This window comes from Crocodylus siamensis, chromosome 11 (genome assembly GCF_052110815.1).
Source record: "Crocodylus siamensis isolate JL-2025a chromosome 11, ASM5211081v1, whole genome shotgun sequence".
NCBI classification, from domain to species: Eukaryota; Metazoa; Chordata; order Crocodylia; family Crocodylidae; genus Crocodylus; species Crocodylus siamensis.
In genome coordinates, this window is record NC_143405.1 from 35,879,742 (window position 1) to 35,907,601 (window position 27,860).

The 27,860-nt window shown below is 43.1% G+C and overlaps 1 protein-coding gene across 1 annotated transcript in view; it reads left to right on the forward strand.

The window, feature by feature from the left end:
- The window catches only part of SYN2 (synapsin II), a 568,232-nt gene that overhangs the window by 461,004 nt on the left and 79,368 nt on the right, over positions 1 to 27,860 (forward strand). The window contains exons 7-9 of the mRNA XM_090021234.1: positions 1,378 to 1,520; positions 15,004 to 15,078; positions 17,548 to 17,650. Coding sequence (XP_089877360.1) covers positions 1,378 to 1,520; positions 15,004 to 15,078; positions 17,548 to 17,650 — 321 coding nt within the window. The remainder of the gene's footprint in view (positions 1 to 1,377; positions 1,521 to 15,003; positions 15,079 to 17,547; positions 17,651 to 27,860) is intronic.

Sequence of the window (27,860 nt, forward strand, 5' to 3'; positions counted from 1 at the left end):
TCTTTAATGGGATTTTTACTACAACATTTAATGTTTTCCATTTATTCATGATTTTTCCATTTTAATGACCAAGCTCTGCCCTCATATATATGCATTCAACACCCATTTAGTGTTTACACTGTGAGCTTTTTCAAGACATGGGCAATAGAGCATTATACTTATTTATAAGAAGAGTTTATAAAGGATGTGGAGGAAATAGGAAATCTGTCTTTCAGTTTCTTTTTTATTGAACTAAAATCATTACATTGGAGTGGCATAAGGGGAATTAAATGTTTAAAAATTAAATTTTATTATAAACTTCAATTTAAACAACAGCTCAGATCTGTGATTCGAAATTAGATTGAATTGGTTCCGTAAAGGAAATGCATCCCCCCTGGAAATCTTTGATCCAAATACATTGTTGAACTCAATGTAACAGGTACAAAGTACATGTTACCACAGCAGTTCCCCTAAGGAAGATGTTACCATAATTGTGCATAGCTGATAAATGCCAGAATCAGTGCAATGCCATTTACACCCTCTGCCATTTTGATATCAAAGCGTATAAGCCCAGTCCAGCCTAGCCCGTGAACTCAAGCATAAATAGCTCATTTTGACTGTGTTCTTGTTTCTACTGAATCAATGGCAAAATTCACTTTGACTTCAGTTGGAGTAGGATTTGGCCCATTAAGCAAGGTACTACACTTCACATATTTCAGAAATTTAGGTTTAGATCTTGAAAAACTGGGCTTATCTTAAGGAATTCTTGTAAGTGTCCTGAGCTCTATGGTCCAGGACACAGCTTTTCAGAGGACTAGCTCATGATTCCCATAGTATGGTTGGTTAAAACAAGGTAAAGGTAAAAGTGGTGAAAAGTTTGTGCATCCTTGAGAAAAGAGGGATTTGTACACCTTTGGTTTCAATTTTTTCATAAGTATATTTCTTCCTTATCTGTGCATAACTGGTACTCAATATTCCACAGATGTATTTAAGTTTAGTTTGGTGGCAGCTTAATTGGCATGATGTCCTGGATTACAATGGCATAAATAATAGTCAGATTTCAGTGTTGATGGGCAAATAATGCCATTAAGTTCTTAGTTTTCCTTTTGACATATTATAACTGTTGCTACTAGAAGTACTGTTCCATACAAGTATAAAACTGACAGGCTAGATTGCTACAGTAAAATAATTATTGCCAAAAAGCTCTTTTCCTTACCTACCACTGGCGACACACCAAGCCCATAGTGCTTCACTTCTGTGACTAATCCTGTCTCTCCAAATTTCCCAAATTTAATATATAAAAAAGTATTTCTCACAAGTGTAATTTTACAACACATGTCTAACTGTTGTTGCATTTTTTTTTCTTTCACATGCTGTTTATTTACGATATGACAACAGGTCAAGGTGGACAACCACTACGATTTTCAGGACATAGCCAGTGTGGTAGCACTTACCCAGACCTATGCTACCACTGAACCCTTCATAGACTCCAAGTATGACATCAGGATCCAAAAGATAGGCAGTAACTACAAAGCATACATGTGAGCCAAAATTTTTCTTCCTTCATTTTCCAATTTCAATATTTACAAAGGAGCCAGAGTTAAGACTTTTGAATGGGTCACTTGATTGAAATCTGTCTTTAAAAAGATAGAGTATTATCTTAACATTTGGAAGGAAATTTTTTATGCTTTTATAATTTTATATTTATAAATTGATACATATTTCCATCAATTTAAAAAGTGTTTCTGAAAATCTGATCGTAACTGCTTCATAGTCACTTTAATAATGCATTGTGGTGAATTATAGTCATTAGAGGAGTAACAATAAGAATGCTTCAAGAAAAGAAAAATAAATGAACATGCTCTTTCTAACTGAAAACTTACAGAGGTTATAAAAAAGGGAATTAAGGTGAGCTTGTGAACATAGTAAGATGGATTTTTATTTTTCAAAGATTTAAAAGTTGCCAAATTAATGCTTGGGATGTGGGGTGGGAAGGGGGCCAGGAGTTACGGTGAAGAAATAATGCCTCTCTTAGGCATACCAGAATAGTTTCCTGCAGATTTATGGAACAAGTTGCCCTCAGCAGTTTATTAGAGTATTTTAAATGTCAAAAAATAAGCAATTAGAAGTGGGATCCATTTGTTTTATAGGGGATGTTTAAATTGTGATTTTTTTAAATCTCTTTAATAACACGAGCCAGTTTTCTTTACATGCTACAGATTTTGGGATGGCATTTTGTAACTTTCATCCACAGAGAACTATGTACCTCTTAGTCAATGGCACAAAAACTAGAGTTACATCATGTGTATTTAGAATACAGCCCTAGTCCTGCAACAAAATGTACACATGAGGATGAAGAACTCCTTCGAGATCAGTGAAGATCTCTGAAGATCTGTCTACTGGAGCCTCATTTTGGTCATTTTGCTTATAACTGAGTTGTTGGTATAATAAACAATGAAACACAAGAAATGCCTAGCATGTGGGTTGGGGCTCCCATACTGTCAGCATAAGAAAATTATTGTATATGAACACAAAAATGGGCAAATAAATCTGCGTATGTATACTTACATTATAATTCTTTTATTGGACTTCAAACAAATAAAAAACTTTAAGATACACAAATGTTAGAGATGTGTCATAGAAATTAATGCATGTTATACAGATGTTGCAGGTTTTACAGTAGGTTAATTTGGGGATTTAACTGCAAACAACAGTGTATCCATATGATTAAGTGATCGCACCCATCAGACCTACTTAGCTGCATCTTACAGCTTATGACCCCTTAAAAGCACAGTTTTAACAGTGAGGCAGGACTGCAGAATAGTTATGACATGTGTCCTAAGGAAGTTTATTCTTTAGCTGATGATCTAATCATATGGGGTGATGGACCACTCCTGCTTTCACGTGTTCTGCCTCATCAGTAACAAAATTAGTAGGCATTAAAATAAGCTAATGCACATTAAGTGTCACTTAAACACTGTCCTCTTTAGTTAATGCACATTAAGACAGGATAATGCACATTTTTACCTCACAATGGAGGCACTAGATTTAATGAGCATTAATTAATGTGTATTAATGCATGTATAGACATACCCACTGTGTTCTGCTTCCCAGGATCAGGCCATGTACAGCCTGTTTGGTTCTGTGCAGCCCCACACCTCTCTCCTGTGCCCTTTGCCACTCTACTCAGCTTTCTGCTGCCCTGTGCCACCCCCCTCAGCTTTCTCCCGCTCTGCTTGGCTCCCTGCCACTCTGCTCTGCTCTCAGGTGCCCCATGCCTCCCTGCTCTGCTCTCTGCTGCCCTGTGCCTCCCCATTCTGCTCTTTGCTAACCTGCTTGGCTCCATGCTGCCCCTTGCTACCTCACACTGCTCCCTGCTGCCCCACATTGTCCCACTTGGCTCACTGCCACCCTGCAGCACCCCACTCAATTTAGCAACCAGGATCCTGCTATCCAGTCCACAGGTCTCCCCCTGGGTACGAAAATTTGACAGCTGGGGAGGAGCAGTTAGCTGACATTACTCCCCTGCCACCAAATTCTTAAGTGCTTGGGGAGCCTCATGGGCCAGAAAATATTGCCCCGTCACCCAGAGCTGCTTCTTGGGCCAGGGGTTCATCATGCCTGGATTAGGGCAGTTATATTCAGCTGGGGTGCTGCTGCACCCTGCAGAGCTGTGAGATCTTTTAAGGCTGCTGCAGGGTGTAAGCCCTGGCCTAATCCCTGTGTAAAAAGTTAAATACTTGTTTGTTCTAGCCCAGCCCCTGCGCAGCAAGGTAAAAGCTAATCCCTTCCCCTAGCACAGCCCCATGTGTGGAGGTCAACATTGCAATAAATTAGTTTTTGAAATGGAGACTTGCCAGATTCAGAAAAGCTGTGGAAGAGGGCTTGGAGTCTAAAAACGTTGAGCATCATTGTGTGCTCAAGTGCTCCAGTTGAACCTGACCTTCTGGGCAGCCACAAGAGAGTGATATGTAGGGCCAGGAGGAAGCAGGCAAGCTAGAGTGTGTGAGGGCTATTGGCCTGCAAGAGAAGGGTTCCTAGATTACAGTCTGGACCATACTGCCCTCCATCAATTTCCTTCTAAGTATTATTAAATGCAAGTTCAGTCTCAACTGGGGCATGGGAGAGTAGTTGATACAATTGCAGACCTATGGTGTTGTGATTAGATCACTCTTCCTGGGAAGTCAGAAAAATCTAGGTTTATCTACCCTCTGGGCAAGGCCCAAACAAACTACTGAGTCTAAAATGTAGAAGATGGTCTTCCTCCTCCTCCATTTTGTTTCCAGGACTTATGGTCAGGTATATGCATACGTAGTCATCCACACATGCCAGGTTACCTGTCCAGGAATACCTTCATGTAACTGCCAAAAATGTCACTTGGACAACTGAAAAACTGCCACTTAGATGACCACAGGGAAATAGCATGCCACCTGTTGTGTGCATTCATATAAGTTATGTTAGTAGCATATTGTGCTCCAGATGGTTCCTATTTTTTGCTGTGAGACAAAAACATAGTACTTACAGCCACCACAAAAATGCCAGCTGAACATTTGTTTTTGTATTTTAAAAGAGCTATTAAGATTGTCAGTATTGTAATTCTGTGGTAAATTGTGGTATAACTAAATCCATGACTCACAGAACAGAGGTGTTTATCATCTGTCAGGCAAGATGGTAGCAAAATGCAATGTTATATCATTCCAAATACCACAGCTCCTCAAAAGGTTTTGCAATGCATTCTTAACTGCAATAGTATCACTGCAGGATTCATTACATCTGACTTGCAGGAAGTATAGTTAAAGAGATTTAATGAAAACCTTCTATGAAAAAACACGGAAATATAAAAATACCAACTAATTTTAAATCATCTGTCTCTTTTTCCAAGGCACCATATATTGAGTCTATAACTTTCCTTATCCTGACCAAAACAACAAAACAAATTTGTAGTCTCACATCAGTGTAAAGTCACAGTCTGTATGTACTATAATATGAAAATATCAGATCAGTATTGCATGTACAGCATCTAGCTATTTATCCACATATTTATAAATTATCCGTATCCATGTAGACCCTTTATAGCCACTGGCCATAGCCACTTTATAGCCACACGCCACAAAGATGGATATGAGCTATAGATGCATTCTAGACACACACGTATTATATTCAATCTGCTACGAGTTATTTCCCTACTCAATCTATAATTAGTACCTCTGGGAGTATCTACATGCGATATTAATATCCCTGAATAAACTCCTGCAGAGTCTGAACCAGAGTCAGGTGCTCCTGGGCTCAACATCTTCATGGCTAGGAACATACATTACACATAAGCCGGTTTAAAGTGATCAGAAAATGGTTTAAACCTGTAACAGAACAGATGTTCAGAGCACATAGATCAGTTTGAAAATGGCTGAAATCAGTTTCAGATAAACCTGGTTGAGTGTAGTATCAGACTTAACTGATTTCGGTCAAACCAGTTATGCAATGTTTGTCCCAGACACTTTGCTGGTTTAAGCTAAACCAGACACCGCCTGCATCCTGGCATGGTCTCTGGGCTGGGCTGGGCTGGGCTGGGCTGGGCTCTCTGCTCCACAGCAGGGCTGGTCTGTCCCCTCTGTTCCCTGGCTGGAGCTCTGGCAGAGACTTGCAGGCACAGCAGGATCTGCTGGCTTCCCCGTGCCTCTCTCCCTCCCCTCTCACCACTTGCTGCGTAAGCAGAGATTCCTTCGTTCTCTCTCCCACAGCACAGACTGTAGCCAGCATGTGGTATGCTAGCTAATGCTATGTATGTGAGCCAAATAGGACAGTGTTCACTTAGGGCTTTTTGCAGGTAATCAACAGCTCAGATGGTAATGTCCCTGCATTCCTTCCTTTAGAAAAGGCAGACAAGGTTCTTGGGGTAAATTTGATATCTTTTATTAGACTAACTGAATAGTAGGAAAAAATTTTCTTAGCAAACTTTTGAGTTTAAAAACCCTTTGTCAGGCTGAGGAAACATCTGCAGTTGATGTGTGCTCTTCCTGGATGGAATGAATAGTAAAGAAGCCAGAGGCTGGTATGCATTTTCCTTTGGAAAAAATCTGTTTAAGAAGAGCTTTTAATGAGCGAGGTTTGTTTTCTGATGGTGTGTTAAATGCTTATAAAAGAGCTGAGAAATGCTCTGTTATTAAGGGGGGGAGGATCCCTCCCAATCTCAGTAACCTGCTGGGGTCTGGCCACACCCCACTCAGCTCAGCCCTGTGAAAGGGAAGGGAAGACTGCTCTAACGCCCCCACAGCTTCTAGCCTGTGCCTGCATTTCTGGGATGTTTGGTTACAAAATTGATTTAGCCTAGTGAGGTTAGACTAACCTGCAGAGATTGAATCAATTCAGGCCCAGGCTTTTTGAATGTCTGTCCCTAGCCCGCATGTGCCTGGGATCACAGTAGTTTGAGCTGGGGTGGTTCCAGGTGCATGTGAAGATGTGGCATCTGGGAGCAGCTGACCTGAAGCAGAGAGTCCAGGGGATCAGCCCCACACTCCCAGTGACAGCACTGGGCGATGGAGGAGCTGGCTGGGGATGAGGGTGCTACAGTGTGGGACTAGCTGGCAGGCAGTCACTGCACTGTACCACCTTTGTGCCCCAGCCAGCCCTGATCACAGTCTGCACATGTGTTTAACCACACGTAAGTACTCCGCTGGAGGATGGTACTTGTGTCAGGCTGTACTATCCTACATTGGAGTTAATTAGTTTACTGAGCCCTAATACAGGTGCATATGTAGACTGTGATGCTTTACTGTGGTGCTAGTCACAGTCTTCGTCAACTGCAATAAACTGCATGTAGATATGCCCCCTGTTCATTTCTTTTCAAATCTTTTGCTGTATGTTAAACTTAAATAATCTGAAGCACATCCATGTACAAAGTTAGATAACATGACAGAAAACACTTTGTAGTTTTTATCTTGTTGTAATAGTAACCATAGAATTAGCAAAATGGAATGGGGTCAGGAACAGAAGATCAGCTACAGAGCTCTCAGAGATTGAGATGAGATGTTCTGAATTGTCATGGGCCAGCAGAGAAGGAAAAATTAGGAAGATGGAAGGACTTCGAGTAACTACTATATGCAGAGAAAGACAGAACCTTAACTTAGTTGAACATTGGTGCTCAAGGTTCTGGCTGTTTTGCACTGATGAACAGTGGGGAAATGGTCTAAACTGGGGACGTCCAACTTCAGCATGGCCAGGAGCCACACGTGGCAGCAGTATACAGCCCCTAAGCTGCACACTATCTGGGCCACACTGCAGGAGCAGCACCCCAGGGATCCCTTCCTGCTGCAGTGTCTGAATATGCCAACCCCATGCGGCCTGTGGGCTTCCAGTTGGCCAGTCCTAGTCTAAACAAGCTGCTAGGAATGAGAAGCCTTAGGTAGCAGACAACATTTTCCCTTCTTTCCAGTGGGGGGAAAAGACAAGTAGAAGGTGCTAAGGAGTGTGTTTGGGGAGGCACCGTACCTTGTCCCCATGATAGTTTTACAGCCAATATAACAGACCTGCTTTTAAAGTGGAAGAAATTTCATATAAGGACAGCAAAAACTGGCTTTGAGTGAGACATCTTTCCCTGTCACGGTCCTCAGCTCTGCTAAGTTTGCATTCATGGCAGCCAAGGCTCCTGATCTAAATGCTCAAAAAGTGATTTAAAGAAAAAACCAAGATGAGCTAATTATTATTATTTAATGTGATTACCATGATTCCTAGAATGAAACCTGCTGTAATAAGGAGTCTCTGTAAGTTTATATTATTCATAGATTCATATTTTCATAGATCGTTAGGGACTGGAACACAGCTTATAGATCATCAGGTCCAGTCCCCCTACACTAGGCAGGAAAACACAACTGGGGTCACGTGACCCCCAGCAAGGTTTCCATCCAGTCTCCTTTTGAAGATTTCAAACGTAGGTGGCTGCACCACCACTGGAGGGAGTTTATTCCACAGTCTGGACACCCTGACTGTGAAGGAGTTTTTCCTGGAATTGAACCTGAAGCAGCCTTCCAGGAGTTTATAGATTCATCCTGGTCGGACCCAGAGGGTTGTGATTGATGGCAGTCACTCATCATGGTGCCCTGTGACCAGTGGGGTCCCTCAAGTCTCTGTCCTTGGACCCATACTGTTCAATATCTTCATTAACGATGTGGACACTGGAGTCAGGAGTGGACTGGCCAAGTTCGCCGATGACACCAAACTTTGGGGCAAAGCATCCACGCCAGAAGATAGGCGGGTGATCCAGACTGATCTGGACAAGCTCAGCAAATGGGCAGACGAGAACCTCATGGTGTTTAACACCGATAAATGCAAGGTTCTCCACCTTGGGAGGAAAAACCTGCAGCACCCTTATAGGCTCGGCAGTGCTACGTTGGTTAGCACTACAGAAGAAAGAGACTTGGGGGTCATCATCGACCACCAGATGAACATGAGCTTGCAATGCGATGCTGCGGCTAGTAAAGCGACCAAAATGCTGGCGTGCATCCATAGATGCTTCTCGAGCAAATCCCAGGACGTCATTCTCCCCTTGTACTCAGCCTTGGTGAGGCCGCAGCTGGAGTACTGCGTCCAGTTTTGGGCTCCACAATTCAAAAAGGATGTGGAGAAGCTTGAGAGAGTCCAGAGGAGAGCCACGCGCATGATCAGAGGTCAGGAAAACAGATCTTACAATGACAGGCTGAGAGCCATGGGACTCTTTAGCCTGGAAAAGCGCAGGCTCAGGGGTGATCTGATGGCCACCTATAAGTTTATCAGGGGTGACCACCAGGATCTGGGGGAACGTTTGTTTACCAGAGCGCCCCAAGGGATGACGAGGTCGAACAGTCACAAACTCCTGCAAGACCGTTTCAGGCTGGACATAAGGAAGAATTTCTTTACTGTCCGAGCCCCCAAGGTCTGGAACAGTCTGCCAGTGGAGGTGGTTCAAGCACCTACATTGAACACCTTCAAGAGTAAATTGGATGCTTATCTTGCTGGGATCCTATGACCCCAGCTGACTTCGTGCCCTTTGGGCAGGGGGCTGGACTCGATGATCTCCTGAGGTCCCTTCCAGCCCTAATGTCTATGAAATCTATGAAATCGATTCATAGACATTAGGGCTGGAAGGGACCTCAGAAGATCTTTGAATTCAGCCCCCTGCCCCAGGGGCAGGAAGTCAGCAGGGGTCTTAGGATCCCAGCAAGGTAAACATCCAAATGTTTCTTGAAGGCATTCAAAGTAGGTGCTTGAACCACCTCCGGTGGCAGTCTATTCCAAACCTTGGGGCTCAGACACCAAAGAAGTTCTTCCTTACATCCAGCCTGAAATGGTCATGGAGGAGTTTGTGACCATTCAATTTTGTCATCCCTTGGGGCACTCAGGTGAACAGGTGTTCCCTCAGATCCTGGTGAGCACCCCTGATAAACTAATAGGTGGCCACCAGATCACCCCTGAGGCTGCACTTTTCCAGGCTGAAGATTTCCATAGCTCTCAGCCTCTCATTATAAGTTATGTTTTCCTGACCTTTGATCATGCACTTGGCTCTCCTCTGGACTCTCTCAAGCTTCTCCACATCCTTTTTGAATTGTGGGGCCCAAAACTGGATGCAGTACTTCAGCTGCAGCCTCACCAAGGCTGAGTACAAGGGGAGAATGACGTCCTGGGATTTGCCTGAGAAGCATCTATGAATGCAAGCCAGTGTTTTGGTCACTTTACTAGCTGCAGCATCACATTGAAGGCTCATGTTAATCTTGTGGTCAATCATGACCTCCAAGTCCCTTTTATCTGTAGTGCTAGTCAGCATAGCACTGCCAAGCCTATAAGAATGCTGTGGGTTTTTCATCCCAAGGTGGAGAACCTTGCATTTTCAGTGTTAAACATCATCAGGTTCTCGTCCACCTATTTGCTGAGCCTGTCAAGGTCAGCTTAGATCGCCTTCCTGTCCTCAGGTGTGGATGCTTTACCCAAGAGTTTGATGTCATTGGCGAACTTGCCCAGTCCACTTCTGACTCCAATGTCCACATCATTAATGAAGATGTTGACTAATATAGGCCCAAGGACCCTTTGAGGGACCCCCCCTGGTCACAGTGCACCACAGTGATTCACTTCCATCAACCACCATCCTCTGGGTCTGACCATGGAGCCAATTCCCCAGCCAGTGGATCGTGGTGAAGCTGAGGCCACAGCTGGCTACTTTTGCTAAGTGGTGATCATGGGATACCAGATTGAAGTCTTTTTTAAAGTCAAGATATATGACATCAATCTCTTCCCCCTTGTCCAGGTGATAGGATGCCTGGTTGTAAAAGGAAATAAGATTGGTCAAGCAAGACCTACCCACAACAAACCTGTGGATGGCCTCTTTAATAAACTTTTCTAAGACCTTCCCAAGAAATTGAGGTCAGTCTGGTGTGCCCATAGTTTGCTGGATCCACTTTCCTCCCTTTCTTGAAGATAGGCACTACATTGGCCTTCTTCCAGTCTTTGGGCACTAAGAGCACCAGGAGTTCTCCAAGATCCATGCCAGAGGTTGGGCTATGATGCTCGCCAGCTTCTTGAGTACCCTGGGGTGTAGGTTGTCAGGGCCAGCTGACTTGAAGGTATCCAGCCTCTCAAGGTGTTCCTTCACAAAGCCAGCATTGATGGAGGGTAAAGAATATCCCTCACCCAGGGCTTCCCATCCCGTAATGGGCAGGGGCATCCCATGGGACTGGTGAAAGACCCATTTAGCAAGTCGGCTTTTTCCTGGGCATCAGTTGTCAGTTGACTCATATGGTTTAGAAGGGGTCCAATGTTGCCCTTGCTTTGTCTCCAGCTCCCCGCATATCTAAAAAAGGACTTTTTTTGTCCTTGATACCTGTAGACAGTTGGAGTTCCATCGCAGCTTTGGCTTTCCTGGTTTGCTCTCTGCAGGTTCGGACCAGTGCAGAATATTCCTTCTTGGAGGTGGATCCTTCATCCTTTGTATCCATTGTTCCTGGTCTTCCCCAGGGGTGCCCTGGTGGACAATAGGCCTCTGCGAATAGGCAACTATTCAATTCGGATTCAGATTTGGCCTTTTCAGATTCATCCAATTTGATTCAGAGATTCGAATCACTTTTCTGGTTCAATTCAGCCAAATTATCCAGAAAAGATTTGGAGAGATTCAGAGATTCAGCCATAGGGTATAATGGGGAATCAATGGAATATCTATAACATTGTTGTTTCTTGGCTGATTCAGATGAAACTTGCAAGGGTGGTAGCACCTGCCAGCATGCTGAGGGCATGAAGCCTTCCAAGGTTCAAGGTGATAGGTGCACGGGTTTCTGAGAAACTGCACTTCAAAGTTCTGAAAGCAAAACTCATGTCACGTGTGTGTTAAGCCACAGCATGGTGAAAACTGCAGGGATGGTAGCTCTTGCTGAGGCCACAAAGTCTACCAGGTTTCAAGGAGATAGGTGCAGGGGTTTCTGGGAAGCTGCACCTCAAACTGCTGACAAGCAAAACTCATGACATTGGTGACACTGTGTATGTGTTAAGGCACAGGGGGATGAAACAAAGTCTGCCAGCTGTCAAGGAGATAGGTGCGGGTTGGGGGGGAGTCTGGGTTCTGGGGCCATGTACCTCTGGCCGCAGGCAGGCAAAGCTAGGGGCATGGGTGCTTGTGGGACTGTGTGTGTGTTCAGGTGCACCTTTCCTGGCACTGGGACCTCTGCACAACACAGCAGTGTGCCCCCATGAGGACTCCTCCTTCCCTACAGCCTTAGTCCAGTCCACCACTGTAAACAACAACAGGTCAAAATAACTTAGCTGGCTCAACAACAATAGCACCAGCAGCACCAAAGGTACCCAGATGGAACTGTCATAGGGCCTTTCTTTTTATAAAGGGATTGACAGCAAGAAGTATGTCTTCATCAAGGAGAAAGGTGCATCAATGACCTGGCAGATGGCATAGAGTGCACCCTCAACAAGTTTGCAGATGACACGAAGATGGGGGAAGTAGTAGATATGCTGAAGGGTAGGACTAGGATTCAGAGTGACCTAGAAAAAATGGAGGATTGGGCCAAAAGAAGGTTTAACAAAGACAAGTGCAAAATCCTGCACTTAGGATGGAACAATCTCATGCACCCGTACAGGCTGAGGGTTGACTGGCTGAGCAGCAGATCTGCAGAAAAGGACTTGGGGGTCACAGTGGACAATAAGCTGAATTTGATCCAACAGCATGCCCTTGTTCCCAAGGAGGCTAACGGTATCCTTGGCTGCACTGGTAGTTGCGTTGCCAGCAGGTCAAGGGAAGTGATTATTCCCCTGTATTCAGCACTGATGAGGCCCCATCTGGAGTACTGTGTACAGTTTTGAGCTCCCCACTACAGAAAGGATGTGGACAAATTGGAGACAGTCCAGTGGAGGGCAACAAAAATGGTTCAGGGGCTGGGGGACATGACTTCTGAGGACAGACTGAGGGAACTGGGCTCATTTAGTTTAAAGAAGAGAAGACTGAGGCTGGATTTAATAGCAGCCTTCAGGTACCTGAAGCAGGGTTCAAAAGAGGATGGAGCTGGACTGTTCTCAATGGTGGCAGATGCCAGAACAAGGAGCAATGGTGTAAAGTTGCAGCAAGGGACGTTTAGGTTAGATATTAGGAAGAATTTTCTCACTAAGAGGGTAGTAAAACACTGGAACAAGGTACCCATAGAGGTGATGGAATCTCCATACTTGGAGATTTTTAAGACCAGGCTAAACAAAGCCTTGGCTGGGATGATCAAGTTGGGGCTGGACCTGCTTTGAGTAGAGGGTTGGACTAGATGGCCTCCTGAGGTCCCTTCCTTCCCTAATTTTCTATGATTTCTATGATTTCTATGATTCTAAGTAAAGATGTTTTGTTGGATATATGTTACTCATGGTGTGTGATGGCTTATCTTGTGTTTTGATGTTTATTATGTTTATTATGGAAAAAAATGAAATAGAAAAATATATCTTAGGAAGCTTTTGGGTTGAAAAACCCTTTGTCAGGCTGAGGAAGCACCTGCAGTTGGTGTGTCTCCTAGACCTGGATGAAAGAAATAGTAAAGAAGCCAGAGGCTGGCCTGGCATACAATGCAGGAAAAAAAGTTAGTCATTGAAAATGGAAATGGAGACATCAGGGGGTGAGGGATAGGCTGGGGCTGAGGTGGGGGGTGGAAGGGGGATGTAACAGTACTGGTAAAAGTGCAGAGGTACCTGGGGAGGCAGATCTTCAGCAGGTTGCAGTGTGTCAGAATTCCACTGTGTATATTGAGTCCATGAGTTTGTGGGGGAGAAGACCTCATGGGGGCATACTGCTGTGTTATGCAGAGGCCCCAGCACCAGAAAGGGTGCACCCGAACATACACACAGTCCCACAAGCACCCATGCCCCGAGTTTTGCCTGCCTGTGGCCAGAGATGCAGGGCCCCAGAACCCAGACTCCCCCTGCACCTATCTCCTTGACAGCTTGCAGGCTTTGTGGCCACAGTAGGCCTTAGCAGGCCTGCAGTTTTCACCCCCCTGTGCCTTAACATACACACAGTGTCATCTACGTCATGAATTTTACTTGTCAGCAGTTTGAGGTGCAGTTTCACAGAAACCCCTGCACCTATCACCTTGAAACTTGGCAGGCTTCATGCTCTTAGCAGAGACTACTACCCTTGCAAGGTTCATCCAAATTAGCCAACAAACAACAAAAGTTATAGCTATTTCATTGATTCCTCATTATACCCTATGACCAAATCGCCGAATCTTTTCCGAATCTATTCGGAAGCTCCAAATCAATTTGCAAAGCCTAAAGCTTCTAGCAATTCAATTTGGATTCATAAATTCGGCCTCTGAATTGTCTGAATCATCTCCGAATCTGAATTGCGATCTGAACTGCGATCTGAAGCTTTTAACAGCCCTAGTCAACCACTGTTCACTGTTCTTGATGTACTACCCTGATGTAGCGGTCAACCACTATCAATTTACCTCTCAGCCTTCTCTTCTATATGCTGAAGAGGCCCAAGTCCCTCAGTCTCTCCTCTTATGGCTTGTCTTGAAAGTCCCTCATCATATGGGTGGCTCTTCTCTAGACCCTCTCTAGTTTTTCCACGTCCCTGTTGAAGTGCAGTGCCCATAACTGGACTTTTGTTCTTTGTTGGTCTTTGACTTCTGAGAGACTTAATAGTGGTGAGATCCATTACCAAAGTAATTTTGACTACTCCTTCAGAGTATATTTAAGACAGTATCACTTAGAAAATTAAGGATGTTAGATAAAGTCCAAAAATAAGGTTACTGTTGGAAAAAATTCACCTTGCTCAGAGATTAACACAAAAGGCAGAACCTAGGTTCACTTTATGTGCCTTGAATGGCAATTCCAGCCATAAACCTGCCATTTGGGCATTTATATACAGTTTTTAATTCTGCTCCACAGGCAGTGTGGACACACAATATGTGAGCAAGCATAAGTCCAAAAATCATAACCAGACAAAAGCAGGGGTGGAAGAGGAGGATCCTTCCACGTTCTAGCCCAACTTCTGAGTAGTTAAGGCACTTTCACCATAAGGATCTAGTCCTCCTTCACTTAGATGGGTTTAATCCTACATCTGCTGCTCTCCAGCTCAATACACAAACCATCAGGCCATAAATTAGATATTATCTTGGCCCCTCTTCAGTCCTCCTTTTAAAGCTGGTCACCATGGAAGCCAAGAGAGGGAGATATTTGTACAACCACAGTTTTATACTTGTAGCCATTTTACGTGTGTCAGCAATTTAATTATAATCTTTTACTAGTATCACAGCTGAGTAGTAACAGTTGTCCTAAGCACCTGTAGATGTGAATATGTAAAAGGGTGTGAAGGAAATAAAATTGCCATTTCCATACTTTATAACATCTATGCACTGCATTTTATGGAGACTTATGTTTTACACATTGGATATTCTGGTGCAAACTGCAGGATTGAAGAATGAGATAGCTGTTCGTATGAATTCATGTAGGAACAAGAACAACTTGAAAAAGAAAGAGTGAAAACATAGAAATCCTGATTGTCTGTCATTTTTTCTCACTCAGGCGGACTTCCATATCTGGAAACTGGAAGACAAATACTGGCTCTGCAATGTTGGAACAAATTGCTATGTCAGATAAGTAAGTACAGCTTCATATAGGAGTTAATTAGAAGCTTAATTAAGTTCCTTTTTAACTTAATTAAAAGCCACATTTCTGATTCTGGTGCTACTACTACTAAATGAAGGTCCTAATTTCTTCTGAAAAAATCCATTAAATGACATAAAAGGATATAAGCGTGCCTAGACAAGTCAAAATTTACATCTAAATCTAAAACTGTGCACTTGCCTTGGAGTCACCTGGGATTCTCTCAGGACACTTTTGCATCAAGACCAAGGTCTTATCCCCAGCAGACTTTTTCACCTGTTGTTTTAAAGTTTTCCTATCATGCATCTATCAACAACTTTTCCTTAACTTGGGTTAAACTTTCTCTTGCTACTAAGTAGTCTATTCCTATGTTCACCCATACACCACATTTTCTGCTTCCTGACCTCCTGAACAACCTACTGGTTCGTTCTTGAAAACTCTGCACAGATACAAGGCAAAAACTATTTATAAATAAGTGGATGCTATCAGAACACTGAGTATATCCAGAGATGTTGCAACTGACCAGCATCCAAACATCACTAGTTTTAGAGAAAAATATTTTGCCCAAACGAAAAACAGCAAATTATACATTACAAAATGTTCCCGTCTGGAATTTTTAAACATGTACAAATTTTAGTGGACAATATTTTGCTTAAAGAAGAAGTCTTTCCACTGGAACATACTTGAAATAAAAAAGTACACAGAATGTACAATAGATTTACTTGGAAAGTATATTGTTACTGAAAATATTTATTTTTGAATAAAAGATTTGTCTCTTACAGTCCAGACTCTCTTTCCCTGAAATTCTACAACAATATCAACATCCCATTTTAATTGCATCAGGTTTTTTTTTAACGTAAATTACTGTGATGTGACAGTCATTATTATGAGCAAGAGGCTAGATCAAGAAAGAGAGGAGATAGGCAGTAAAAAGAATAGGTCTCACTTCAATGTAAATATTTTATCATTGACTAATGCAGGGAAAGTACATGATAAATATATTGTTTAAAATATAAGTTTCTCTTCAGTTTAAATGTAAAAATGAGAGTTGTAAGTCCATGGATTGGGAGAGCTGTGATATTTGGCGCCGTGCATCATTTCAAGATTGTACCATGAAGGTCCGTGGGCTATGTGTAGAGAGTTTTTGTAAATAAAAATTCTAGGACAACAAGTGCCATCTTGCACTCAACTCATGGTTTCTTCATTTAAAGCTGAATACTAAAAACTGAAGACAGAATACAGATGCATGCACAGTAGAATTGTGTGATTCCCTATATCCTCTATGCAGTCCTTCCATACTCTGTGCAGCAATTGCTTTACTCTTTTTTTCGGGCAAGAAAATCCTATATTAATTCACTAGTCAGTTACCCATGCTTTCCATTGTGAGGAGCATCAAATGGAAAAACCTTTCTTATATTAAGAACTTTACCTCATATTTACTACTTGTTGTAGAGGAAGACTATCAAACAGGATCAAAGGGTATTGTAACAATCTATTTTTCTGAAGATAAAAACTTTAAAAAAAATGCAAGAGGAATGTATTTGAATATAAAAATGTCCAGTTTAGTATACTATGCTATCTAAAATATTAAAGAATGCTGAATCAATACTATATCCCATATGGAATAACCTGTAAAATGTAACAGGTATAATAATTAATTTGGCATCTCAAACCTTGTTGACTTACTAAGTTATTTTTAAAACCCATATCATTCTTACATTACAATACTATAGATCAGGGGTGGGCAAAGGGATTGGCTCCACAACATACTCCATTTCCCAGCAGCTTCTGCCTGCATCACAGCAGCTGGTTTCCATGAAAATACCAGGAGCAGCAGGGCTGTGATAGCATAGCCAGGGAAACCAGCCCAAGCAGTACTGGTGAGGCACACAGCTTGGCAGGGAGCTGCTCCAGAGCCAGGGCTGAGACAAGGGCTGGGATCTTGTGGCAGAGCTGTGATCTGCTCCTCTCACGCACCAGGCAGGGGCACGTAGGCAGCAGATCACAGCTCTCCCCTGGCTCTGGACCACGCTGTCACTGCTGCAGAATCCTAGCCCTGGCCCTGGAGCAGCTCTTCACCCAGCCGCATACCCTGCCAGCACTGCTTGGGCCAGAAACCCTGGCCTCCCACAGTTATGGCCCTGCTGCTCCTGTCATCTCCGTGGAAACTGGCCTAACCACATACGCAGGGGCTGCTGGGAAATGGAGTCCAGCTGCCAGCCAAGTCTGCCATTTTGCCCACCCCTGCTATAGACGTTCTATTAAATTCTATAGACTGAATTCCAACTCTCTATATCATTTTCTATTGAACTGTATAAGACTTGTGTATAAAGAACTATTCGACAGTTTCACTGTTAAATGATTTATTTGTAAGTGTAGCATTGACCACCTTGAGTGCATATTTGGTGGATAATAGATGAAAGATAGGATGAGACTCATAGAAATGTTCTTTTCACTCAACAGGTACAAGCTCTGGGTTGACACCTGTTCTGAACTGTTTGGTGGTTTGGATATCTGTGCTGTCAAAGCTGTACATGGCAAGGATGGAAAGGATTATATTTTTGAGGTAAGAGTTGTCTCATCATATGCTTTTACTTATTAAAAGACCTCAGTAAAACCATTTCCTGTAAGATTAGGCTGTCATTCTGGGTTGGTTGTGTCTCAGGGTATTTTTGAACAACGTTTAAGTCATAATGCAAGGCCACATGTCCAAGTTAGTGGCGTTGCTTACTGGAAAATATAACCATATCATATGGTAGTGTTTTCTAGTCTTTGAGGAAATGTACACAAACTACAAAACACAGCCAAATGTAAATATCATATTTTCCCAACCCTTATGCTTCTCTTCCTGAGGGCTCACCAATATTACTTTGGTGGAAGATTTATAGACAAAAATGTCCTGAAGGAACCCCAACAAAATTATATCTCTCCATGGAAAAAGAAATTAAGAACATAGTAGAAACCATGTGCCTTTTTCAGCCTGAAATATGATTTTTGAAATCTGATACCTCATGAACCACTAATGCAAGAAGAGATATTGTTATGTATTGTTTTGAAAAGTATGAGCTTTTAACCCTTGTCATTTTTGGGATATTTTACCTCAAATTTGTCATTGATCACAGCCAAAAAATGAGTGATCCCAAGTTATTTATCAAACCACCCAAGATCTTTGCAGTATTCCAGTGCCCTTGGCTGCTGCTTTCCATTTTACTCAAGCCATCAAAATTGATGAAGATTGCATAATTTCACAGCCCTAGAGGCAATGCTGATTTGCAGAAACAAAAAAGCAATGGTGATTTTATGCAAACCACCAAGGTACATTGAGATTTTCAAGTTTTACCCTCTTTCTAGTTAGTCATATCTGCCACTAGTCATAACAGCACAAGGTAAAGTTAAACCAGAAGGTTCTGGAGTGTATGCTGATTTTTTGTGAGAATCAGAAAAATAAAGACACAGAACTTTAAAAAATGCCATTGGGACTCATCTGTCATCAGTATTGTTTACTAAGTGCTGTCTTGGTAGAGTGTAGCTGAGGAAATATGGCAGCTTGCCACAAATCCTCAGTGCCATAATTTTCAAAACTTAATCACTATGTCCCTTTGATCTGGAAGAATGGAAGCCACAGTAGTCGCATTTCTTCCATCTGTCCATATCAAAACTATGATATACAAATCCTGCAGATTGAAGAGAATAACTCCATTCCAAGCTCCCCTAGTTTAACTCCTTCTCATATGCTGCAGATATCTAAATCTGCTGTGCTTCTTCTGAGTGGTAATTTTAATTTTTTTATTAATTTGTAGAACTTAGAGAGTAAGAAAAAGTATTCTAAAGATAACCCATTTTTTAGCTTGCTTCTAACCTAAGCCCACAGAGCAGAGCGTTTACAGGGTTCTACTATGACTTGGAGGTGTGAGTTCAAGCCCTTCTTGGAAGGCTGCCTCCAGCTTTTGCAACTGTAAATGGGTGACCAGATATGATGCTTAGATCGGTTGTTCCCTTGCATGCTGTTGAGATAATAACTGGTGTCCCTTAACCCAATGGGCTGCCAGACCTTGACTTGAAATATAAAGGATCGTTCTTGGACTCAAAGTTTACCATGGACATAGAGCACAATTCTACAAGTTGCTGAGCCAATCTAGGAAAATTCACCACTCCCCTTAAGGTCAAAAGGCAGTTCACACCTTTCTGGATCAGGCCTACAGCATTCAGTCAGCATGAGTACCTGTGAGAATTCATGGGAGGAAAGGTAAGCTGCAGATGCAAATGCAAATATGATACCTCTCCTGCCCTAACCTTCTATACCAGACAAGCTCCTGCATTTTAGATGATTACAATTCTAAACAGCAGAACAGTTTCAGAAATTGATCTCTATCTTTCCAAGAGCAGTAAATGTATAAAAACTAGCTAATTGCCCATCAATAATGATAAATTTCAGGGAGTGTTTACCCCTTCCCCTCCCCCCGGCCCACCTTTCAGGGCCAGCCATGTAAAGACTCCCTCTGCCACCACTGCCTCTTCCTCCAGCCTCTGGTGCAGGGGTTCCCTTCCCCCTCCTGCCTCCACCTCACAGCAGGGCTTCCCCCCACTTCCCAACCCTCCCCCTTCCCTGCCTGCTCACCTTCCTCCCTCCCCACTGATCTTTGAGAAGATCATCATGGAGCACATCTGCGATGGGCCGGCCTCAGAGATGATGCTCAAGGGCAACCAGCGTGGTTTCATTAGGGGCAGGTCATGTCAGACCAACCTGATTGCCTTTTATGATCAGGTCACAAAAGCACTGGATGCAGGTGTTGCCATGGATGTGGTCTTTCTGGACTTCAGCAAGGCTTTTTACACCGTCTCCCACCCCATCCTCATTAAAAAATTGGGCGACTGTGGCATTGATGCCTACACAGTCAGATGGATTGCAGATTGGCTCAAGGGTCATACTCAGAGGGTGCTGGTGGACAGGTCATATTTGACCTGGGAAGAAGTGGGCAGGGGAGTCCCCCAGGGCTTAGTCCTTGGGCCCACGCTTTTCAATTTCTTTATCAGCGATTTGGCCGATGGGGTGAAAAGCAACCTGTTTAAATTCACTGATGATAACAAAATTTGGGGTGAGGTGAGCACGCTAGTAGGGAGGGAAAGACTGCAGCAAGACTTGGATAGGTTACAGGGGTAGGCTAGCAAAAATAGCATGTGCTTCAATACTGACAAGTGCAGGGTACTGCACTTGAGCAGTAGTAACCAGCAGCACACTTATAAGATGGGAAACTCCCTTCTTGAGAGCACAGAGACAGAAAGGGATCTTGGAGTCATTATTGACTCCAAGATGAACATGGGCTGACAATGCGAGGTCACGGTTGTCAGGGCTAACTGGACCTTGTCGTGCATCCACAGGTGCATCTCAAGCAGGGCCAAGGAGGTGATCCTCCCCCTCTACGCAACACTGGTCAGGCCACAGCTGGAGTACTGTGTCCAGTTCTGTGCACCCCACTTCAGGAGGGATGTGGACAACATTAAGAGGGTCCAGAGGAGGTCCACCTGCATGATCCGGGGACTACAGGGCAGGTCCTATGAGGAGAGACTGCGGGACCTGAACCTGTTCAGCCTTCACAAGAGAAGGCTGAGGGGGGACCTGGTGACCATCTATAAACTCACTAGGAGGGACCAGAAGGGTTTGGGAGAGACCTTGTTTCCCCTAGCACTCCCTGGCATAACAAGGAATAACGGCCACAAGTTGTTGGAGAGTAGGTTTAGATTAGACATACATAAGAACTACTTCACAGTTAGGGTGGCTAGGATCTGGAACCAACTTCTGAGGGAAGTGATGCTGGCTCCTACCCTGGGGGTCTTTAAGAGAAGACTTGATGCCTACCTAGCTGAGATCATTTGAGCCCAGTTTTTTCTCCTGCCCTGGCAGGGGGTCAGACTTGAAGATCTACAAGGTCCCTTCCGACCCTACTTCTATGATTCTATGATTCTATGACTGTCTTCCCCTCCCTGCCAGCTGTTGTTGAGGCTGGGCAGTGGTGCAGGGGAGCACCACTACCATGACCCGGTTCCAACAACAACCACCACCATGACCTCCCCTTCGCGTCCCCCCACCTCGCTTCCCTCTCTCACTCCATCCATTCCTGCCCACTGCCTCCCCCTCCCTGCCAGCTGTTCTGGGAGATGTCAGGGATGGGTAGCAGAGGGGCACCACCACCGTGACCCCTGCTTCACCCTCAGGCAAGGAGGAGTGGGGAAGCTGGGGTGTATTCACCACCGCCATAAACTTCCCCCATAGTGGGTCAAACTTGGGCCTGTGCAGTTCAAGCCTAGGCAGCCAATTGCTGCGCACCCTCTCGGCAGCACATGCACAGTTGGCCAAAACCTATACAGACAAACATACAGACAGATAGACTAAGTGCTTTATATATATAGATGTAATGAAAAAGAGACATTGCACCAGAATGATAAGGCTGCTAAAATAGAACAATCCCTTCCCCTTCTCCAAAATCAGCTGGATTGTATAGAAAATGGTAGCACACACTCACGAAAATGGATAATTAGAAATTGTGCAATCTGTTGAAATGCAGAACTGCTTTGAGAGTTCAGATTCATGACAATATCTGTAAAAACTGTATAAATATAGTGGTATCAATTAAAAAGTTAGCACTAAGCAGTCTTTACTGTGGTCCCAACCAGTGGCAATGCATAGGGGGTGCACGGGGGTGCACATGCACCCCCTGAGAGCACCAGTGCACCCCCTGACTGGCCACGCTTGCTGCTTAGGTGATGGCCAGGGGGGCAGGCGGAAGTGCAAGTGCCCCCCCCCGGCAAGTACTGGCCAAGGAGTGAGAGCACTGTGGTGCTCCCAGAAGCAGCTGCAGTGATTGGCTACCTCATGATCTGCTGCCTCATGATTGGCCGTAGGGGGACCTTATCGCCCTGGTCAGCAAGATTGGTCATGGGGAGACCACCCCCCCGATCACTGACTGGTCACTGGGGGGGCACATGCCCTTCTGACTAAGGCAGCACCAGTCACCCTTGGTCCCAAGATAGGGCAAAGTACCTAGTGTAGTACTGAAAAGCTGTTATGCCAGGTCTTTTCTACAAAGCAAAATTAATACGACTGTAATATGAAGAGCGTACCTAAGTTAGATTTAATCTAACTAGCATGAGTAAAGTACCTCTGAGTAAAGTATCGAGTGGCAAAATCTTCAGCAGGGGCTATGAAGCTGTGGACCCTGGATCCACATGCATGTTGCTAGCCTGTGCCATCCTGTCTTCATTGCTATTACTACTTGTGCTATCTGTGCAAGTTACATCAAAGTTAGTATGAACATACCTACTTGTGCTAGGGTCGCAACCTCATTTTTAGGATATGTTTTTATAGAAGAGGCTAAATACTGGCAGATTTGATGTTGAACTGTGTATACATGTTGACAGGATAAAATAATGCAGGTGATAGTTGTTATTCATAGATCACTGTACAATGCACGTTTGCATGGGCATGTGTGCGTACACACACATATGCACGAACACACACACATTAGGAAATCATAAATCAACTTTGGATTTAGGTGCAACATTGGGCCCCAGATCCACAAATGTATCTTCCTGTGTATACAGTTTCCTAGATAAAGATTGACCAACTTCAGCAGGTTTTCATGTAGTATTTGCTAGAAATCAGTTTTCACATAACTGAGTCTCTAAGTAAATATGTGTGTTCTATCTGGCATAGAGAAAGAACATCTAACAAGCACTTAAGAGGAGGGAAAGAAAGAAAAGAAAAAACTAAAATATTTTATTGCTTTATTGCTTAGCCTTTTGTCTTACAAAAATGAAGGTGGTTAAAGTGTTGTTTGGCAAATTTTCCATAATCAGCTGTTTAGTCTCCTTTCAAAGCTCTTGAGCTAGGCATGTATTAATAATAGCATTCATATCGTGTACTAGAGACAAGACTGATCATAAGCATAGCTACATTTCCTGAATTAAGTGACTTAATGAAGATCTTGGACAAGCTTTTGGGCACAAAATGCCCTTCCTCAAGAAAGAGGACCATTATCACCTGTAGAGCAAAACAAGGTTAGCAACAGGAACTAGTAAGTTACAAAAAACCCCCTCTTCGTTAAGTCCATGGTTTTTGTTATCCAATAAAGTTACAAATTTTTGTTCCCACACGTTATCAGCTGAAGTTTTTTGTGTAATTGTTTATGTTTCTTTGAAGACAAGTAATGTATGGTAAGATATGGAGTGGATGCTCTGTGAATAGTGTAAATCTACTAGTGACTGGGTTTTTCTATCCTTTTATCACTTTTCTGAGGGAGTTCATTGTGGAGCATAGTGCTTATTTAGCTTCACACACGTGTTCTCCATAGAAGTAGTCAGTGCTTAAATGAGTTATATAATGTTTTTTGATAGATATGCGTAGGATTTACGGATTCTGATGGTTTATTGTGAGGCGTGTCAGTCATGGTGATGGTGGAAATTTATTGGAAGGCATTGCATTCATTGTTTAGGATAGATCTTGTTCTGTGTGGTTTTTGGTTAGTAGAAAATTTGCCTCTGATGAGCTTGGCAAGGTTGGGAAGTTGTCTGAAAGTCATGCAGAGGGTAGAAAAATTTTGTTCAAGGTATGCTATTTTTCAAGAATATGATGGAATTACTTAAAGATTGCAAGGTTTTTTTTCCCAACCTGGTATCTCTACTAACGTCTTTTTGCTTTGTGGGTAATAATGGCCCTCTCCCATTTCAAATGGCCTTGTCTGTAGCTATTCCTATAGCTTAACTACAGCACCTTTACTTCGTTTGTAACCATTACTGATAACTTTTCTTTGGTCTGTAGGCTAGCTGCCCATTTTAAGTGATCACTTTCATTAGTATAATGAGGTTAAACAAAAACAATTGCTTTAACTGGCATTTAGCTTAAGCTATATCTGTGTCCTTCCTGGACCCAAAGAAGGGCTTTTTTTTGCTTAGGACCATGTCTAATATCTCTCCCAACTATAAAATCTGTCCAATAAAAAAGAGTATCTCATCTCAAAATCTTGCTTCTTGCATATTTCCTGAACCATAATGGCTACAACAACACTGCCAGAATACTAAATTAATAAATACAAATATTGCCAAAGGACTTTTGGCAACACTTGAGCATATTTACAAGTACTTGGCATCCCACAGTGAGGAATGTTTGTTATGAAAAAAAAGAAACCTACTGTGAAAGTTTTAGCTCGTAGTAGAATTTTTCCTGATGGCATTTTGATTCTTGCCTTGACGTGTTTATAAATGTTTTTCAGTATCTCTCTTAGCTATCAGCAATTACAAGTAAAAATACAGTCTGTATATTTCAGATTTTTGAATCAGGCAAACCTGTCACCAAAACCACCTCTTTCTCTCCATCCACATACATACTGTTATTTATTGGGAATTTTTCCAGGGATACAGCTTTTTAAGGCCAATACAGCTGTTCTCAATCACATACTGAATAAAGGGATTTTAAGCAAAAAAATTAATTTACTTAAAATCATTTCATTTCAAATGGTGGCTTCCATTTTCTCTGTACCTCCCATTTCTTCACCCCTCTCACTAAGAATAGTTTCAGTTAATAGATTGGGTATGGCTGCCTAATAATTGTAGTGTGCCTGATCACCCCCTGACACTTCTCATTTTACCTTTACTGTGACACATTGGTCGTATAATGTTCCTTTCTGGTTAATCACAGATACTACAGATTCTTTGTTTTGCAGACACCTTGCAAAAGAAGCGGTCTTCAGTTAGACCAAGAATGTTGCCTATAAATGTTGTTGTCTGGATTTCAGTATTCCTTCTATCTCACCCTCTCTCCTTCATTTGAACAGTAATCACTGTATGCACTCTCATTACAGAGATCTGTCACCAGAATAAAAAATAATGCATTTGTATCTTATCTCAGGACCTGTCTCTCTTTTTGCAACAGGAGTGGAATGCAAAATATTTCAGCTCTCTAGGGTTGCCCAAATCAGTCTCTGTCTGCAACTAGAATTTGTCTAAACCTAAATCACGGGCATTCATCTCCTTTGCTATGCCCTAATGCACAAATTGGAATGTACTGGTGTGCATGTGACCCATTGTTACAGCTAAATGAATTTTTCTAGAATGTGATTTGTTCAGTGAAAAATATCAAACATTTCCTGATGAAAATGGGGTGATCAATTTAACAGAATTTCCTCAAATCTCCTTCAGTTTCCAATTTGAATATTCATTTTCTTTAGAGTTTAAATGTTGAGGAGGAAAAACTCATACTTGTATGATTCTGTATGCATCTTTTGAAAAAAAAAATCCAGATCTAGACATCTGAGAGTAGGAAGCACAGTTAGTTAAAGTGATGCTGTTCATGAAACAAATATGATACTATAGCTATCCTCTCTTGAATCTGGTTACAATCCCTGTTCATTTTTGGACAAACAACATCAGAAAGCCCTTGATTCAAAGATGATCTGCACCATGGCTCACTGATGGGGTTTAAGGTGACTTAAGAGTCCAGTCCTTAAATCCATTCTCCTGTGGTATGCTTTCAATGTGTCTTTGTACCATATCTTCTGGCTACCACAAGATCTCAGGCTACTCCTAAACTGGGAGTACAGCACTTGTTTTGAGAGTTGAGAGTTAGGCATCCACACACAATGTCCAGTGCAGTGAAGCTTGTGCTTGAGGATCACTGACTCAATCCTGGTAACATTGGCTTCAGTAAGAATGCTGGTGTTTGTGTGGCAATCTTCCCAGTTGATGAAGAAGATTTTCCAGACATCATTGATCTCTCCAGGCTCTTGAGATGACTATGGTAAGTCATCCATATTTCATCTGTGTAGAGGAAAGCGAGGATAATGACTGCCTGGTTGACTTGGATCTTAGTGTCTTTCCAGAGATCTTGATCAATAAAAACATGCCAAAACAATATGGAAGTGGTTGTGTGACAGATCCTGAGCTGGATCTCCTCATCAGCATTTGCTCTCTGAGAGAGTTACCTAATGAGGTAAGGGAAGTGCTCAATTACCTCCAGGGTCTTTCCCTCAATGGTAATTTGAGGGTGGGAGGGCTGGTCACATTCTTGGCCTGGAGCAGGCTGATAGAGCACTTTAGTCTCCTTAGTGTTGAGAGATAGGCCCAAGTTTGGTAGGCTTCTGTGAAATAATCCAGTGCAGTTTGGAGGCTTTCATCAGTGTCTACAAGTATGGCACAGTCTTCAGTGTACTGAAGGCCAAGGATAGGTGTTTTTAATGCTTTGGTCTTTGAGCAAAAATGCTCTAGGTTGAAAAGCCCTTCATCTGTTTGATATTCACTGATGATTCTGGAAGGGAGGCAATCCTTAACAAGAACCAGGATGACAGTCAAAAACCAAGATGGCCAGGGTACAGAAAAGCAATCACTAGTGCAAGCCTTGGAAGTGTTAACCACAGAATCAGCAGGTCAGGTAACACAAGGGAACTCATTCCTACCCCAGCCCAGGAACAGGACTCTTCTAAGAGAACATGGAAGCCCAGGACTTCCTATGGCAGGCTTAGCTGCCTGTATACAAATGCCAGGAGCATGGGGCCAAACAGGAGGAACTGGCCCTTCTGCTAAGTAAAAATGAATACGATCTCATAAGCATAACAGAGACTTGGTGGGACTCTACCTATTACTGGACCACAGGTATTAATGGCTGTATCTTGTACAGGAGGGATCATGTTTCAGGGAAGGGAGGGGATGTAGCTCTCTACGTGAAAGAGCAGTACACTTCCCTACAAGCAGAGATTGGCACCAAGGAGGGTGACTTGAGACCTTCTGGGTTAGAATACAGGGAGAATGTGGTGAAGGAGATACAACTGTAAGAGTCTATTACAAACCTTATAACCAGGAGGAAGAGCTTGACCACGAATTTGCTAGGGAGCTGGCAGAGGCTGCACACTGTCAGTGCATGGTCGTCATGGGCAACTTCAGCCACCCTGACGTCTCACTGGAAGAGCATTCAGCCAAATCTTATTACACATGAAGCTTCCTCACTTGCATTGATGAGCTCTATTTGATGCAAGAAGTCTATGGGCCAACAAGAGGTAAGGCACTGCTGGATCTGGTACTGGCCAAAGGGGATGAACTGGCCAGAGACCTGAGGATCAAAGGGAAGTTTAGTGACAGTGATCACAAGTTCATCACTTTCTCTCTCCATCCCGAAGCTGGCATATCAGTCAGAAATGCAGAAATCCTCAACTTTCGGAAAGCTGATTTTCATAAGCTCAGGAGGTTGGTTCCTGAGGTCCTGAGAGACCATGATCTGACAGGGAGGGGAATCCATGATGAGTGGTTGCTTCTTAAAGACATGATCCTAAAAGCACAATGGAAGTCTATTCTGGTACATAGGAAAGGTAGCAAAAGGACTGGGAGACCCCTTTGACTCAATGGAGAACTCATAGACCTCCTGAATCTGAAAAGAGGAGCTTATAAGGGATGGAAGTCAGGAGCTACCACTAAGGAGGATTATGCAGCACTGGCCCACACACATAGGGAGCAGACCAGAAAACCCAAGGCTGAAACCGAACTCAAACTGGTTACAGGAATCAAGGACAATAAAAAGTTCTTCAAATACATGGGAAGTTGGAAAAAAAACAAAGGCAACATCGGACCCTTGCTGAACCAAATGGGGCACCTGACAACTGACACCCAGGAAAAAGCTAATCTCCTCAACAATTACATTTGTGTTGGTTTTCCACCAGCCCAACGGGATCACCCTACCTGATAGGATGCAGGACTACTAGGGTAAAGGCAATCACACGCCTATAATTGGTGAAGAT